Source organism: Phoenix dactylifera, unplaced genomic scaffold (genome assembly GCF_009389715.1).
Source record: "Phoenix dactylifera cultivar Barhee BC4 unplaced genomic scaffold, palm_55x_up_171113_PBpolish2nd_filt_p 000352F, whole genome shotgun sequence".
In the NCBI taxonomy this organism is placed as follows: Eukaryota; Viridiplantae; Streptophyta; class Magnoliopsida; order Arecales; family Arecaceae; genus Phoenix; species Phoenix dactylifera.
The window spans coordinates 451,438-469,770 of NW_024067810.1; the positions used below are offsets into that span (position 1 = coordinate 451,438).

General features: G+C 38.8%; 2 protein-coding genes across 2 annotated transcripts; both read right to left on the reverse strand.

Annotated features, from left to right (window-relative positions):
* Positions 1-325: 325 nt before the first annotated feature.
* On the reverse strand, positions 326-9,801 carry LOC103717395 (3-phosphoshikimate 1-carboxyvinyltransferase 2-like). Its single transcript, XM_008805763.4, has 8 exons — positions 9,343-9,801; positions 8,495-8,739; positions 8,251-8,404; positions 1,580-1,794; positions 1,367-1,484; positions 1,054-1,264; positions 855-916; positions 326-755 (listed from the first exon to the last, which is right to left on the reverse strand). Exons 1-8 carry the CDS (start codon positions 9,685-9,687, stop codon positions 537-539), a joined length of 1,569 nt encoding a protein of 522 aa, XP_008803985.2. The 5' UTR covers positions 9,688-9,801; the 3' UTR covers positions 326-536.
* A 3,821-nt stretch (positions 9,802-13,622) lies between these two features.
* On the reverse strand, positions 13,623-17,667 carry LOC103717394 (transketolase, chloroplastic-like). The gene is made up of 7 exons (XM_008805762.4): positions 17,115-17,667; positions 16,125-16,215; positions 15,883-15,988; positions 15,502-15,784; positions 15,256-15,404; positions 15,014-15,167; positions 13,623-14,906 (listed from the first exon to the last, which is right to left on the reverse strand). Exons 1-7 carry the CDS (start codon positions 17,610-17,612, stop codon positions 13,950-13,952), a joined length of 2,238 nt encoding a protein of 745 aa, XP_008803984.2. The 5' UTR covers positions 17,613-17,667; the 3' UTR covers positions 13,623-13,949.
* Positions 17,668-18,333: the final 666 nt, after the last annotated feature.

Sequence of the window (18,333 nt, forward strand, 5' to 3'; positions counted from 1 at the left end):
GGATATGTGGGTCAACCAGAAGTGACTGGCTTGAGTACGCCTTGAACATTGAGCGTAAATGCTTCGCACATAGATAATGTCCTACCTGTCACATTAATAGGATCTCGATGATCCAGTTAAGATACGACTAACTGTGAGAAGCTCCTAATATGCAAACTCCACAGTATGTCGCTGGACCCGCCTAATGGCCACTCCTGATTCACCATATATAGGCGCCATGGTGTGTTTCAATTGATTAGACCTTTTTATGAAGCGTAGCCAGTTTGGAGGCGTATCAGCTGTGGACTAAGTACAGCAGGAACTCAGAGAATGACCAGAGCGGAAGGAACCAAATTTAACAATTAATTACCTGCATCTTTCCTTTTAAGCATGCATTGTATCTCTAAAAATGTTTAAAATAACAGCCTTCCTGGCAACATTGGCGACGTTATTGTACAAGAAAACAATAATGCTCACTCACATACCATCCATGAAGTTTACATGGCTGCAGCCCATGGTTACTGACCACACTAAATCTTCTTTGCAGATCCAGTTGGTCAGTGCCTTGTAAACCTCTGCAGGACATCAAAATAGTCGGGGAAAGTCTTGCGTGTGCAGCCAGGGTCTTTAATAGTGACAGGGACATCAGCACAGGCAGCGACAGAGAATGCCATTGCCATCCTGTGATCATCGTATGTGTCAATTGATGTCACACTCAACTTCTCCGGTGGGGTGATCACACAATAATCAGGCCCTTCTTCCACTGTTGCTCCCAACTACATTAGCAAATAGAAGCAAAAGAAATGAGTGTGAGAAAGAGAGAGAGAGAGAGAGAGAGAGAGAGAGAGATTATAGGGGAAAAAGAATGTACAGACCTTTCTAAGCTCTGTACAAATGGCAATCATCCTTTCGGTCTCCTTGACTCTCCAAGAGGCCACTAAATATAAAAGAAAATAGAAGATAAGGCTTTCTTTCGAGCACGTAAAAATGCGCTACTTTCCAGAACGAGTCCAACTGAATCCAGATAACAATTTATATAAACAAGGAATAAATATGAGTACAAGCTAAACCTACCATCTCTAATGGCTGTTGGACCATCGGCAAATAGCGCCACAACAGCGAGGGTCATGGCAACATCAGGCATTTTATTCATGTTTACATCAATGGCATGCAAGTTTTTTCTGTTGGAAGGATCTCGTGGTGGACCAGTAACGGTGACACTGTTCTCAGTCCATGTAACCTTGGCTCCCATTTTCTCAAGAACTTCCGCAAATTTCACATCACCCTACACATGGGTAAAGCAGAGACACAGCAGGAGCACCCTCGTCAAAAGAATGAAACTAATTGGCTAAATGTTTCAGTATCAACAGAGGTTAACTATTAATACCTGTAAACTGGCTGTACCACAACCTTCCACAGTGACAGTGCCCCCAGTAACTGCAGCACCTGCTAAAAAATAACTAGCACTTGATGCATCACCTTCTACGTAAGCACTGCCAGGAGATCTGTCACAGGTCGCAATACACCAAAGTGAGTTAAGATGTAAATAATTTATCAAGTGCCATCAACATTGTTAATCTTCTGATTTCTAAACTCGTACTTGTACTTTTGACCGCCCTTGATCAAGAATCTGTCCCAACTATCAGAATGCTCCACAGTGACACCAAAACATTCCATCAATTTCAAAGTCATTTCAACATATGGAATAGAAATTAATTTGTCAATGATTTCAATCTCCACATCTCCATGAGCTAAGGGAGCTGCCATGAGCAAAGCAGTCAAGTACTGACTGCTGATGGATCCAGAGAGTTTCACCTGCAGTGATCAAGGAATTCACATCAACTGTTATTGCCAGTTTGAAAAAGGTTGAAAAGTTATTTACAGCAGACTAATTAATCTCTACTTCTAACAATGAACGAAGGAGAGATAGCGTGTCTAAAAGGGATACTGCTATCTTTTTCACACACAGAAATATAAAAGTGAACTCAACAAAAATTAAACTAGGGCAGTTGAATGTGTTCTTGAGTATAAAACTTGTACAACAGAATTTATCTTTCAAACAGTGAGGTTAATGGCACGCTTCTATGAAACATTAATAAGAATAAGCACTAACGTTAACAGTAATAGTAACAGTAACAGTAACAATAATGCTAATGATATAACAGTAAAGGTAACAGTATTTTTTTTGAAGATAACAGTAACAGTAATGCTAACAATAACAACAATAATGATAACGAAAATAATGGTCAGTTCTGAACATTCGTGGAAAGAACTGTATGGATTATACTAGTTTCTGGTATTTGAAACAAAGTACAAAAATATATTGCTGGGGCAACCCAAGAAAGAAGCAGTCATTGTTGGAATATTTCACAACTAGTTATTGATTCAGTTAGATGTTGGAAACCATTATGAACATGAAAGATGGCTTGAACCAATTAGCTAAAATTAACAATTCAATGAGCAAGAGCTTGCACAATATGTTACAGCTGATAGCAGCCATTATTAGGCATGGAAGATACAAGTGCTTGGAGAAAAACACCTTGATTGCATTAATTATTACCAATGGAGCAAGTGTAGACCATTTGGGCTTAGAAAGTTTGTTACTTTAAGCAAGATCATGATAAGTCCATGACCAATGTTTTGAAACTGGAATGGGTCAATCGGGTCGACCCATCACCCGACATCGATTACAAAAACCCAAATTTTTTAAAAAACTGCTTGACCTGGTGACTTCGACGGTTCAACCACTTGAACAGTCCGAGCCAGACCAGATCAAATAGTCAAGTTGAAAATGGGAATGTGGAAAAAGGTTGAGAGAAGGAAACTCAATTAGATCATCTCCCTGGCAAAGAATCATATGGTATCGATCTCTTTTTAAGCATCATAGTGACACAACTACCGAAACCTAGCCCAATCCAATAGGAGGTGGTGTTGGAGCCAGATCTGGCAGGAGGGATGGCATTGGAACCAAATCTGGCAGGAGGGATGGCATTGGAGCTAGATCCGACAGGAGTGGTTGTGTTCAAGCCAGATCTAGCAAGAGTGGATGCACCATGGCCAAATCTCGTGGAATCATAGGTGCCATGGTTGAGATGGCACAGCATGATCTTTTTTCTCCTTTGTTTCTTCTCCTCCTTCCCTGTCTGGGCCAGATTGAACCTCTACCGCCTGATCGGGAATAGAGTAGGTGGTTGGGAGGAGGGATGACAAAGTCAGGTGATTGGGAAAAGATACTTGTCCTATTTTGGAGGTGGGAAAAATATATAAATTATTTTTTTGAGATAGTTGAACCATGGTTAACCTGCACTTGGACCGAGAACCCATGACCAGAGCACCAGGTCTGTTGGCCCGGTTCATTGAGTTCAGAACATTGTGAATGACTAGCCACACCCCCTGAAAGAGAAGTGAAACTAATTCAATTTAGATGTTTGGTCATTCTCCAAAAGGCTAAGGCAGCCTCTTGAAGCAGAGTCAAGGGCCACACAAGAGGGAAAGACCCATGGAGACGAAGATGAGTAGATGGATGTTGAGAAGAGATTTCAAAGATCCTAGTGATGTATACTGCTTTACATAATAGAAAAGGAAGAAAAATAGAAAGGAAAAACAAGGACCAACAGATTACTAAGGACTGCTGTTCAAGGCTGTAAATCTCTTTCTGATATGCTTGCTTGTCTCCTTAAATTAAAAAAAATAATTGCAAATATCCAAAAAATATTATGCCTTATTTCATGAAGCACCAAATCAAGTGTATTATTTGCAGTCAAACAATGAAATTCGTAATCTGGGATGGCAAGAGTTTATCTTACATGATGAAAAATTCCAAAACATAATTAAATAGAGGAGAAAACTTGAAAGTTAGAAATCATAATAAACAAGACCATTATTTTTTGCATTAAAAACGATATGCAGCCCTAAAAGTTTCCTGAATAGCTAAGATCAGGGTCCATCCATGAACCAATGAGAACAAAATAGGGATGTTCAACCCTAGTTTTCAACTTCTAGCGGGCTGGGTCGAGACTGCATAGGATTACCATTTTTGAAACTTAAAAAAATTCAGGGAAAAATTAGAAAATCAGAGGACCAAGAAAACCACAAGGAAACCTAGCTCATTGTTCTTGTAATCAGGGATATGGTTGACAGTAAAGGTTTGAAAGGATAGACAGACATAAGCTGATATTATTTATATCTCACATCTCCAATTCATAAATATTAATGTTCTACTCTCCAAGCAATTGATTAAACAAAGTCCATATGTAACATGACATGTTTCCTTCGTGTGTTTGGAAGTAATTCAGCTTGAAGTATTCTCCACTACATAATTCAAGTTTCAGAAAGGTAGGTTAAAGGTGTGGCAGGGTATCATAATCAGTTGATGTGGAATTTCAAATTTCCACCTGATTTCTGCAGTGTATGTAAGTTTCAAAAGAAAGTATGACAATGATAGTATGGGAGCCTTCACAATAACTACTCAACAAAATCAGGTACAATCTTGTAAAATGTGGGAAAATGGGTTTACTATCCAGAAAGGAAAGAAAATATCAAGCTATTAAAGAAAGTTGAGATCCGACAAAAGAAAAAATAACGATTCAAGTTCATTATGTAACAGGAAACTCTTTTCTTTTTCAGTTCAGAGAAACAAGGGCAGTGGAAAAGTTCATATTGTGTTCTTCCACAAGAAATATTCTTAAAATATAATTGTAGAAGAGAAACATTCCCATTCAAAAAATCTAAAACAACAACATTTCGGAAAGCTAAGTTTAGTGTAAAATTGAAGTTGGAAAATTCCTTCATCAGTGCCAAGAATGCTGAAACGTAAGATGCAAAACAAACTTCCATGAACTGACAAAGTGAAAAAAAAAATTCAGCATTTCAAACCATAGATTGTAACACCAAAAACGATAATTACACTTTTCAAGAAATCAAACTCAAACTTAAGAAACAAAAACTTTGCATTGACCCAGCCAACCTTCAGCTCTAATCTCAAATGTTTCAGCACAAAACAGAAATTAAAATTTCTAGAGAAAAAAGATGATAGGCTACCAACACCATGTTCTAGAACTCTAAAATTTTTGTTCAAAACCTTAAATTTTCATAATGTAACTATTTATAAACCATTCAATTGCTAAAATTAATAAAACGGAAATAACACACCATCTAATAATGGAAGGTCTGATTACAAAGAGAAGGTTTTGGATAGAATGGTTACTACTTGGTGCTTTATGTGGCATGAGACTTGAAAGGGATGATATAGTATGCTGGTTGTTGAAGTGGGCATACTACTATATATGCGCTAGAAGTGGAACTACACTGGTGAGAGCTAAGAAGACATCTTGAGAAAATTTTAGCACAGCTGTTGCAAGAAATTGAGAAGAAACATTGTTTGAAAGCTGTAAATTCTTACATGCTATTATATAGCACTAATGATGCCAAAGACTCCTTAGCTGTAGCAAGGGCATCTAAAATTCTTTTATCGTTATGAAACTGATTGTTCATTGGAACATTTTTAATCTTTTCATCAATTTATTCAACAAAAAAAAATATCCTATGGAACTCTTGCATAGTCATAGACAAGTGTGTTGCATTCAATGGGTATCAAAGTCTCCAATTTTCTCAGGGCAAAATACTGAATTAGAGGACCCTTAGGAATCATATTTATATGTGTGTATGTAGGTATGTATTAATATTTTCAACATTATAGTAACAGAACTTCTAGAAAGATAACATATATATATGTAAAGGAATTTCACCTTTTATATAAAAATGACTATTTTTTTCTTTATTTTCAAGTTTTAACATATGACTAATCAGTTGATGCTGTCATTTTTTATTTCAAACATTTCCATGATAGCGATTATTTGATGTTCATGCTGAATAGTGTAACACTGGTAATTCAGAGATGTTACCTTAGATATTAAAAAGTGATAATAAGTATGAAGCATAATATATAAGATTGTTCATTTGCTATATTTAACTTGAAATAAAGGGTATTGAGAATCAATAATATTATGAAAAAGGACTAGCAAGGTACCTAGTTTGTCATATTCCATATGTTTTAAAAGAATAAGGACTAGGGTTATGTCATACCAAAAGTCTTTGTCATTAAAAAAATCAGAGAAAAAATTGTTTAACATCCAAACTCCAAATAAGCTTAAGAATCCAAGATATATGGTGTTTTGGTTCATATAAATGGAAAAAAAAAAATCATATTCATAAATGATGGAATATGGATGGTTAACCACTTATGCTATTCAAAAAAAAATCCAACATAAAAATATCTTTGGGAACACTTTATAAACATCGAAAATAGTATTAAAGAAGATAACATGGTCAATAGATTAAAAAAACATGTTCACACTTCGCAAAGATCATCTAGATGAAAACGAACTAGTCCTTAAAGTATAAATACACTCCAAGGCTCATCAAATATACCCCAAATTACCGGTTAATAAATAAATGTTAACATATGAAGAAAGATGGGTAGAATTAAAGTGATAAATAGTGTCATAAATAGGCATCCCTCTCATAAAATGGTGGCCAAAAAGAGGTCAAACAATGGCTAGGCACCAACTTAGGTGCCTCTATAGCACCCTGCCTAGCAGTTAGGAAAGCGCCAGGCACCTAGGCGCTGTGGTTGCCCAGGTGCCTAGGCAGTCTTACCATGGTTAGTCAATTTGTAATCAGGATTGAAGGCAAAGCCTTCCTTTTTGTTTTGCCAATGAATGGGATCGCGAAACCACAAGAGAGAATAAAATACTAATAAAACCAGGCACAAAAGATTAATGTGGAAAACCTTCTAACCAAAAAAAAACCATAAAGTAGTCAGAATCAATCCACTAAGCAAGAGAATTAACGGATTACTTCACCTCTCAGGCTGATCAAACCCTAGCCTGAGGAACACCTCTCAGATCATTCACAAAAACACCCACCTATAATCACTAGGGAAGATGCTAAGAAAAGATATAGAGAGAGAAAATTTGATATGGTGTAACAGGATACAAGATCACGTACTAAATCCAAAACAAGTCAAGCATTGAGGATGAAATCTAGAGCCTAGACAAAGACATCTGAAAAGAGTATTTTTCTCTCTCCTCTTCTCTCTTTTCGTTCCTCTATCTCCTCTTCCCTCTCTTTTTCCCTCTCTCCATATGTTTGTGTGTTTTGGCTGCAAACCATCAGAGCCCCTTAGGGCTTCTTTTAGAGAGGCACCCTACCACTGCCTTTCTTCTCTCTCTCGCTCACACACACACACACATTCAGTCTTAGAAAAAAGAGGGATTGTGGGGCTCAATCAATGGATGGGTGGGCCCCTCCATAAGGCTGCCTTAACACCCAATATATTTAAAAATCTACAGTCAAAGATAAAATAACTATCTATAGTGTCTAACATGTAGTTGACACGTCAATTCGTGTTTGACATGAATTTTTTGAGTTGCACATGAGAGTTCAACACTATTGTAGAGCACCATTTTTTGATCTAACTGACCATTCATACTGTTCATTGACATTTAAAACTCAAGTGTCGCTTCATAGGTTACATAGCAACTAGGATATTTGCTAGGAATTTAAATCTTGCTAGTAGTATATGATACGAGGCATTGTTAGAAGCACTTTCATCATAAATTATAAACCAGATATCATAAGAAAAATGTAGCAATATTTAGAAAACAGCATGCAGATAATAAAAGGGTCAAACCATACATGCTTGGCAAAGGTTAAATCATGCCTATACAAGAGCGAAGTAACATTATACTAAAATAAGGTTCTCAAGATGTAGATGAAGAGAAATATAATCACATTCCCAGCTTGCAGTAGTATATTTATCATATCTACATAGGAAACTCATGGCAACAAACATGCCCAGAGTATTCTAGTGGAACCATGAGCTCTATGGAGGCCAACAAATATCTCAAGTTAACTCAGATCAATATGAAGAATTTAAATCAGGGAGTTCTCCAACTACTGTTATGATGCTATAGAGAGAGCATTATTATCATATCTGCCCAACAAAAATGAGAATGTCAAATATACTATCTAAAGAAAACAAGAAGCAATGTTCCTCTGTTTTGCTTTTTCCTTCTACCCAAGACGTGCACTTTGTTTCAGATATACACATCACATCATTATTAACAAACAACAATTACCTTTTAGAGTGCAAAAACCTCAGGTTCTATGTAATAGAGGCAGCAATTAACAAATAGAGGATACTAATAATTGTGAAAGCTCTGACTGCACAGCAAGACAAAAGTAAATACAAGTTTAATGTGCACGGACCTTTCCCCCTGGAAGACCTCCCATTGCATTAACACGGACAGGGGGGCAGTTAGTGCCCAAGAAACAATCAACATCTGCACCTAGTTGCTTTAAAGCAGTAACCAAGTCTCCTATAGGCCTTTCCCTCATCCGATTAATCCCATCAAGTATGTAACTGGAATGCAAATTATATATATTTTGAGCCACAGTGTACCAGCATGTGACATAAATCAACCGAATTTAATCCCAAAAGTGAGCATGGTACCTTGCATTTCCACCAGCAGCAGTAACAGCAGCAGTCAATGGGCGCATTGCAGTTCCTGCATTTCCTAAAAAGAGTCGAACTTCCTCTTTGGAATCTTTACTGACTGGAAACTGGCCGCCACAACCTACAACTATTGCTCTTTTTGTTGCACTTTCATCTTCCACAGTTAGGCCAAGGGTTCTCAAAGCAGCAAGCATATAACGAACATCATCACTATTCAACAAATTGTCTACAACAGTAGTTCCCTGATCACAGATTCAAAAGACAGAAGTATGACGTAACTACAAAGACAGAAGTAGTATAAGCAAACATGGACTATATCTACTTATCTATGCACCAAACAATCAGACGATTGTAATTTCTGTGAACAATCACTTTAAGATCACTGGAGGAGCAATTATAAATAATGTAAGTCATATGCAGACCAAAGCATGTCTCGGAGCACGTATTATGTCCTTATTTCCTCTCTCTCTCTCTCTCTCTCCCCTAAATTTAATGATATGTATGCCTGAATTCATCTCCATAATAGAAAACTAACACAAATTCCACGAGCTTAAATGACATAATAATAGGGGAAAAAAAGAAAGGAAAAGACTCAATAGATTCACATTTTATCTTAAAAAGTTCATTTTTTCACATTCAAGAGATTTTGAAAAAGTGATGCTTCACGTGGCAACCCCGATGACAAAGCCAAACAATAAGGGAAAACCAAAAACCTTAACATCAACGTAGCCATAGAATTCGCCCAAATACTAGAACCAATCTCTCCCGACACAGAGAAAGTTTTCGCCTGTCCACGGTAAGCTTCCAAATAAAGACCAGAAATAGAGTTAATTCGACCATCTCACCTCGGAGAGGGCGGCGAGAAGGAGGATCCGATTGGAGAGCGACTTGGAGCCGGGGAGCCTGACGGTCCCGGAGATCTCCTTGATCGGCTGCAGCACGATCTCCGGGGCCGTCGAGGGCTTCTCGGTAGCCGTCGCGACGGAGGCCGAAACCCAAAGAGGAGAAGCCTTAAACGTGACAGACCTTCTGTTGCTCCCGATTCTCAGAGAGCCGGACCCTGCAAGCTTGGATGCCGATCGGAGGTGGAGAGAAGGAGTGAGGGGCGTCGGCCGCCGACCTCCGGCAAGGTGGGAAGAAGAGAAGCCAGGATTCATCTCTAAGATCTTTGCCATGGTCGTTTGCGCCATCGCTCCCTGCGCTTGGTGGTCGCCGACTTCTACAGAGGAGAACTGGGGGCGAGCGAAATGGTCGTCGTTCTCTCACCAACCCCCGACCCGCTCCGCTTCAAATCCCCCTCGCCACCAACCCGCGTTTCTTTTTTAAGAGCTTCTTTTGCATTTACATTTAAACCCCTAGATCCAGGGCAGGACAAAACCCAACATAATTTTATTAAAAATATCCAAATTCCAACATAATTTTATGAAAAAAATATTCTGTCCCTCCACCTCTGTAGGATATTTTATTCCTTGACTCAGATGGTAATGCTCACACGAAACTAGTATAAGCTACCGATGCACCAAAAAAAAAAATCAACTACCTTGATAAACTACAACATAGTTTTATAAAAAATATTAAATCACCTGTACTGTTATCAGAGTTTTATCAGTAAGTAAATTGGTAGAATGATACTGAAACCCATCCAAACTTTTGGCTATCATATAAAAGTAATTTTATTTTAAAATAATATATTAATTTATATTTTCAATCTAATTATAAAAAAATAGTTTTAATCAAAATGAATTTTGGATAAATAAAATTTTAATTAAAAAATAAATTATAAAAATATTTTGGCAGAATTTTATAAAGAAATGTTATTTTTCCTACGATGGGATTACAAAAAAAGTTCCAATTAATTTAAAATCCATGGCAAAGCATGTTAGAATTTTCTATAATATTTTAGATTTTTTTAGAATTTTGAAGTGATAAAACTTTCTCCCTCCTATTTGTTTAATAGAGATAGAGATAGCATGTTAGAATGTTTTAGAATTTATATTTCCAATCTAATTATAAAAATTTAGTTCTAATCAAAATGAATTTTGGATAAATAAAATTTTAATTAAAAAATAAATTAGAAAAAATATTTTGGAGGAATTTTAAAAAAGATATGTTATTTTTCCTGCGGTGAGATTAAAGAAAAAAGTCCAATTAATTTGAAATCCATGGCATAGCATGTTAGAATTTTCTATAATGTTTTAGAATTTTTTCAGAAATTTGAAGCGATAAAACTTTCTCCCTCCTATTTGTTTAATAGAGGTACATATAGACAAAAGCTAAAAATGATTTTCTCTACTTTGTCGAGATTTTTTTTAATATATTTTAATTTATCTTCTTGCCAAGTAAGATGCATAATACGACATAAAAACATCTTTATTTTTATTAGTTATATGAATCTCATTAACACTAAACCAAAAATTGAGGATAAAAAATAACTGCTTAGTTAGTTATACCCAAGTGAAAGTTAGGGTGAGAGTGTGATAAGCACCTCCCGTGCCCGTCTTTTATCAGAATTTTTCTTGATATTTTTTTTCTCTTGCATATACTCTTTTGAACAAATTCTACTAATTGTGGGGATGGATTAGTTAAAGGAATGTATAGCGCAAACTAAGATATATTTATATAAATACTAACAATATCATGTGTGTATTTGTTAAAATCTCAAAAAATTTAAAAAAAGATTTTTTACACAAATTCCCTTCTAAATATCAAATTTTATATAAATATATTTTTAAAATTAATATTTGCATGTATACCTCACCAAACACTTATATTACTATTCTATTCTTTTTTGTTCTTATTTTTACATATGTACCCATACCGTTAAAAAATTAATAGTTTCAAATTAAAATAACTAAATTATTCTTAATAAATAGATGTGCAAAAAAAATATTTATAAGACGATCGCGATGAGAAAAAAATAATTTAAAATTTTTATTTTATTTTTAATTAAAATAAATATGATTTTTATTAATGATGTTAGAATAATTCTTATATTAAAAGTATTTGTGCAGAAATATAGTAATAAATATAAATTTTAAGAATGTATTCACTGCAATATGCGTGATTGGAAAAGAAATGCTGACTGGATCGTGTCAGCGCACTTACGTGGCGCCTAGGGGTAGTTGAAATTTGTGGGGTCCAAGAAGGCGGTAGTTCGAGGGAACGTCCGCGTGAGGAACACGGGTTCACATGAGTGGGTTTGGGTTGGTAGCGCCTCGTCCCACGGGCCACGGCGAATAGCCTACCAACCTTTGTACCAAACAAAAACAAATAATAATAACAAAGAAGCCCACCAACCCAACCTCAGGGGCTCAGGGCTAGGAAATCCACAGCCTCCCTCACCTAACACTAACACCTTGGGTGTTTGGTGGGCATGTGGTTTTCATTTCATGGTCGACCATTCTCGGCTTCTGTGCATTATTTCGGTGAACTTTAGAAAACAATACCAGAATTTTTTTTGTTCGGTACAATGGAGGCTCATACACAACAACGAATATGGATACAGCCCATAAAATCAAAAAGATAAAAAATACATAGATGATGAGATTAAGAATAGGTTGTTCCAAATGAAACCTCCGAAGTGATGAACTGGAATGATGAACTGCGAAGGATGCCACCTAATCAGCCATACGGTTAGCTTCTCTTTAGGCATGAGTGATCCGATGGGAAGAACATTCATTTAAAAATTAGCATATGGGTGGCCTTTTTTTTGTTGAGCTTTTTCCTTGCCACCCTACTAGTTCTCGCCGGAAGTTTTCTAAGTTTGGCCTTCCAAATTAATCTCGTAGGCTTCCAGTTTCAATATTTCAGTACTTCAATAGGCATTTCTTTTTTTATTGAGATGCTTCGAATAAGCAGCTCATTGATATATTATGTCATTATAACAATGCATACTAAAAATATAAATAATAATATTAACTATTGTTAGCTTTTTCTTATAATAAAAAAATATATTTTTTAAATTTTTAATAAAAGAAAATATGTTTAGTTTTTTTTTTCTTTTACAACAGGGCTGATGATATGGCTGACAATAGAGAAGATAGAGGGGGACGAGGTTGGTGATATGGTGGAAGATAAGAAAGAACTTAACGTCCGAAGAAGAGACAATTTGGAAAGTTACAGAGGAAAAGAGAGTAGGATGGAGCCGGTGATGCGGTCGAAGATAAAGGATAGCCCGGCACCTAGCAGAGAAATAGCCGATAAGGTCTAAGGAGTTGGCGTGTTTGGGTAGGAGCGATGGGGCCGAGGGCAAGATCAAGCAGGAGAAGAAGAATCAGAAAGAGAAGGATGAAAACCCACTTTTTATAAAAAATAGAACTGATTTTTTGCACTTTTATTTTTTTCCGAAATAATAAAAGGTGTAATGCCTTTGACATCACAGAACACACCATCCCAATCCAAGGAAATTTGAAGTTTTACTAAATAGAATGTTCTCTCTCAGAAGCAAAGACAAAAAAATAATAATTTTATCAAACAAGCTAGATCTCAGTAGCGTAGTGCAATGAAAAGAGAATTCAATCCTGCAACTCACAGTCATGAATAAGTATCTCCAAGGGCCTTGACATGCCAAGCAGCAGCAGCTCCTATGATTTGAAACCTAAAAACTTATTGTCACCATATAGAAATATACAAGGATGAGAAAGAGGAAAAGAAGATGATAGCAACTCCTCAGAGAACTCCTCTAGATGACAATATGGATAGAGAAGATCGACTCCAGTCGCCTCCGATCATAAATTATGTCGTTAGAACGCCTGCGCCCCAATGGAAGGCTAATTTGTGGATGCAGATCACCCTACCCTCTTTGCATTGCTTGCGTTGCAACTTTATCCATTGGAACAACATTTAAGCACGTCCATCTCATCCATCCACAGCCATGACTCGAGGTTCCCATTAAAGGTTGCAACAAGATTTAAGCACGTTTGGCAAGAACTTTAAAGTGACAACAGATCAATGGAAGTAAAGAAAGAAAAAAGCCAGCTTGATTTTGAAGACAAATACAGCAGCTTTCTTTCAACCAGGATACCTCAGGTGCCGCATGTTAAACAACAAACACAAAGGAAGGAAGATACTGACATGCAAACACCAAAATTAACTTGTCCATTCTGCGCAAAATAATCACAGTGCAGGTTTAAAAAGTAGAAGATTCAGAATTAATCTCAGAAGATTTTTCTAACAAGCAGTTCAAAATTTAATAGAATAACAACATACAGACTGATGCAACCATCAGATGCTACTGTTTCATTCAAACAGACCACGAAGAAGACTCAACTTCATGAAAAAATAGAAAAAGTTCGAGGAAATATGAGGGGCTTTATTGCAGGCCAAAGGCCAGACTCAATCTGCCAAAGCTGGCTTCTTCCCCACCAGTGTCCTCTAACTCCCAGAAGGGAAGCTCCGGAATCTAGGTTCTCTGTGTAACCATGAGAAGGGAGGGACCACAGACAAGATAATCTTATAGAGATCTGGCTACTTCAATGACATTCTCTGCTGTTATACCAAATTCCTTGTATATCCGCCCAGCAGGAGCACTTGCCCCAAACCGGTCAATCCCGATAGCCTTGCCCTTGGTTCCGACGAACTTCTCCCACCCCAGCGTGGATCCTGCTTCGATACTGATCCTAGCAGCGACGGCAGCAGGGAGGACACTCTCCTTGTACTCATCAGTTTGCTCATCAAACAACTCCCAGCTGACAAGTGACACAACTCTGACTGTTTTCCCCTCCTTCCTCAATTCATCTGCAGCCTTGGCAGCAATCTCCAATTCGGAGCCAGAGCTCATAATAATGAGATCTGGTTTGTTACCGGATGAGTTGTCTGAAATAATATATCCTCCCTTCTCAACTCCTTCAACCGATGTTCCTGAAAGTTGAGGAAGCTTCTGACGGGAGAGAGCAAGAATTGCTGCCCTCTTCCTGTTGAGAACTGCGACTTTGTATGCCCCAGCAGTCTCATTCCCATCAGCTGGACGCAGCATCAAAATGTTGGGCATGGCTCGGAAACTAATCAGATGCTCGATAGGCTGATGGGTGGGCCCATCTTCTCCAAGACCAATCGAATCATGTGTCATCACATAGATGACTCCTGCTTCGCACAAAGCTGAGATCCTTATGGCAGCTCTCATGTAGTCCGTGAAGACAAAGAAGGTAGCGCAGTAGGGGATTAGGCCCGGGCTGTGGAGGGCAATGCCATTGCATATGGCACCCATCCCATGTTCCCTAACACCGAAACGAACATTCCGCTCCTCAGGTGTGTCCTTTTGGAAGTTACCAAACATCTTCAGCAATGTCATGTTGGAGGATGCAAGATCAGCACTACCTCCTAGAAATCCAGGAAGTACTTTAGCAAGAGCATTCAGGCACTGCTGAGATAGATTTCTAGTCGCATCTGCAGGACTTTCAGTTGTGTATGTCTGCAAAAAGAAGTGTAAAAATTGCCAATGATAGATGTCAATATAGTGCTACTTCCATTTTAAATATTAACTGAAGAATGAATGGTGAATGCAAAAGAAACATTCACCGGAAGAGCCTTCTCCCATCCAGTAGGCAGTTCTCCTGATATGATACGCTTCAGCTCTGCAGCATCCTCTTTATATTTCTTCTCATACTCTGCAAACTTAGCATTCCATTCAGCTTCAAGAGCAGCACCTTCTGGGACATGGTGGCTCCAATGACTGAGATGGACAAATCCAAAACAACCATTACTCTCAACAATTCAGATTTATCTGCCAAATAAAAAACATATTAACAAAGTTTGCAGACCTCTTCACATCTTCAGGCACAAAAAAAGGCTCGTAAGGCCATCCAAGGTTCTTCCTGGTTGCCTCAACTTCCTTAGCACCCAATGCACTCCCATGTACGCTGTGTGAGTTCGCCTTGTTGGGTGACCCATAACCAATGGTAGTTGTTATCTGAAAAAAATAAATCATTAAACACTATTTTAAAAAACTTCAATGTGAACCATTGCCGTATATTTTGTTTTTGAATAACTATGCAAATTTAACAAACCTTGATCAGTGTGGGTTTGTCTTTTACAGCCTTTGCTTCCTTAATCGCAGCACGGATTTCGTCATAGCCTGTATTACCATTCTTCACCCAGATCGTGTGCCAGCCAAGAGCCTCGAAACGGGCATTTACATCTTCTGAAAATGCAATCTTCGTGTCTCCGTCAATGGAGATGTGATTGTCATCGTAAAAGGCAATCAGCTTCCCTAAGCCCCAGTGCCCAGCAAGAGAACAAGCTTCATTAGAAATGCCCTCCATTTGGCAACCATCACCAGCTATAACATACCTAAGGCCGTCAGGAAATCAAATAGTCAATATGCATAAAGTCTGCATACATAGATAAGCAATATGGAATTCAACAGAAAAATGAATATGGGGAGTTACGTGTAATGATCAACGATCTCCAAGTCAGGCTTATTGAAACGGGCAGCTAGGTGCCTCTCAGCAAGTGCCAATCCAACAGCATTTGCGACACCCTGACCAAGAGGACCTACACCATTCCACCAACCATGAAAGGAAATGAGCATGCTATACTAACATAAAATGGAAAGAAGAAGAGGCATGGCACAATTATATTTATCTGCAGCACAAAACTTCTTAATTCAGGATCAGTTCAGGAAGCAAACCAGTAGTGACTTCAATTCCAGGAGTTTCAAAATTCTCTGGGTGACCAGGAGTTTTGCTTCCCCACTGCCGGAAAGCCTTCAAATCATCCTCCTGAAAGATCAGATTGGAACCATCAAAAGCCTCAGTATAAGATTACAGCTAAAGCAAACACCAGATCACTGAGTTCAAATCATATGTTCCAATTACTTCTCCTAGGATATCAAATTGGAGCATCAAAAACATCGTAAAAGATTAGAGTGCAACTAGCACTATATCAATGAATTCAGATCAACATGTTGAGCTGCTGAAACCAAGTCATAGAACAAAATCTTAAATCAACATGAAGGTATTTATACTTAATGAAATAATGAATACATTCACTCCGTGTTCAACAGATCTGAAGTTCAACAATTAAATATCACATGGCAAGATTACAAACAAACATAAAGGTGTCACCAAAAGCATATTGCTTCGGCTTCTCTCTTAGTTCTGTTCCTTCTTCTGTCGGAACAAAAACAAACTCCCCCATAAACTTTTTTTGTCCCAAAGAAGAGAGAGAGAGAGAGAGAGAGAGAGAGAGAGAGAGAGAGACTTTTCAATACAGTAAAAGCAAAAGCTGCGAATTAGATAACCAAAATCAAATCAAGCATAAAAAAACATAAGCGAAAATTCAATATCGATCCTAATTCTTCGATACAAGAACAGATCCGAACCCTTAGAAACAAGAGAACAAGAACAAATCAACATCAAGTTTCCATCTTTCCTGCTATTCTGCTCATTAAGTCTAGAGATACAGCTCAGACTATCATCAAGTTGCCGTCTTTTTGGTCCTTCTAATCATCAAATCTGAAGATAAGCCTCAGGCTTACACCAAGTTGCCATTTTTCCTGCTATTATATTCATCAAATCTAGACAAGTCTCAGATTAGCATCAGGCTGCCGTCTTTTTTGCCCATCTATTCATCTAATCTAGAAATAAAGCCTCGGAGAATAAGAGATCAGGCGGCTCACCTTGACGCTATCGTATCCGGCGAGGTGGAGCAGGGCGTACTGAAGCATACACCCGTGGCCGGCGGAGAGAACGAAGCGGTCGCGGTTGAACCAGTAGGGATTCTTGGGGTTGTAGCGCATGATCTCGTCGTAGAGGATGTGTCCCAAGGGGGCGCACCCCATGGGAAGGCCAGGGTGGCCGGAGTTGGCCTTCTCAACGCCGTCGATGGCCAGCAACCGGATCGTGTTGACGGACTTGTCCACCAGGGCCTCCGTGGCGGCCTTCCCCTCCAGCGTCTCCACCGCCGCCGCCCTGGTGACGGTGGCGCGGCGGGGCCGGGGGGCGGCCTGCAGCCGGCGGTTCTGGAGGCGGAAGGACTTGAGGGCGCGGTCGGCAAGGGAGCTGAGTCCGAAGGCGAGGCGGTCCGGCTGAGAGGGGGAAGGGGAGGGGGAGGGGTGGCCGGAGATGGCGCGGCCAACGAGTGCCTGGGCGGCGGTGACGGAGGAGGAAGCGGCCATGGCTCTCTAGTTTTCTCCGCCTCCTCGGTCGCTCTTGGGTTGGTGAGATGGGGGTCGCGAGAGTTTGAGTTTGGCCTTTGGGCTATTAAATAGAGAGACAATTGGATGGAGCCTCTTGGACGATTCGTGCGAGGATCACGAGAAATGAAGTCTAGGCCGTTGGATTTGGAGATGATTAGATCCCGGCCGTTGGAAGGGGGTAGGTATGACTGCCTCGTGTCAGTTTGACTGGATAGGCTCGTATATTGTTTCGTTTTTTCTTTTCCTGTCATCCGGGCGTATCCACCAGGCATGGCAGGTTATGATGCTATGCCTTGTCTGCGTGCACGTTGGCAAGCACCATGCCAATCACAACTGCCCATTTCTATAGATCCCAATAGTGCATCCCTTCCGAAATTAACGATTGTGATTGGCTGCATGAAGTATAATTTCTTGATTATGTGGTGGTCTTTCAAGTAATAAAGATGTTTTGTTGGTACGAGTGTAAATGGGTCTGGTTAGCCCGTGATCCGATCTGACCTTCTTAGATCCGACCTATTTTGGAGGACATGTAGAGTCGAGTCGGGTCTAAAATTTAAACCATTTCATTTTTTTTGATTGGTTATAAATTTACTGAATTCAGACCCGATCCAATTCGACCCAACCCATTTAAAATTCGGATAATTTTGGATTTTTCAATCTTACGACCCAATCCGACCTAATCCGAATATGTAAAATTATT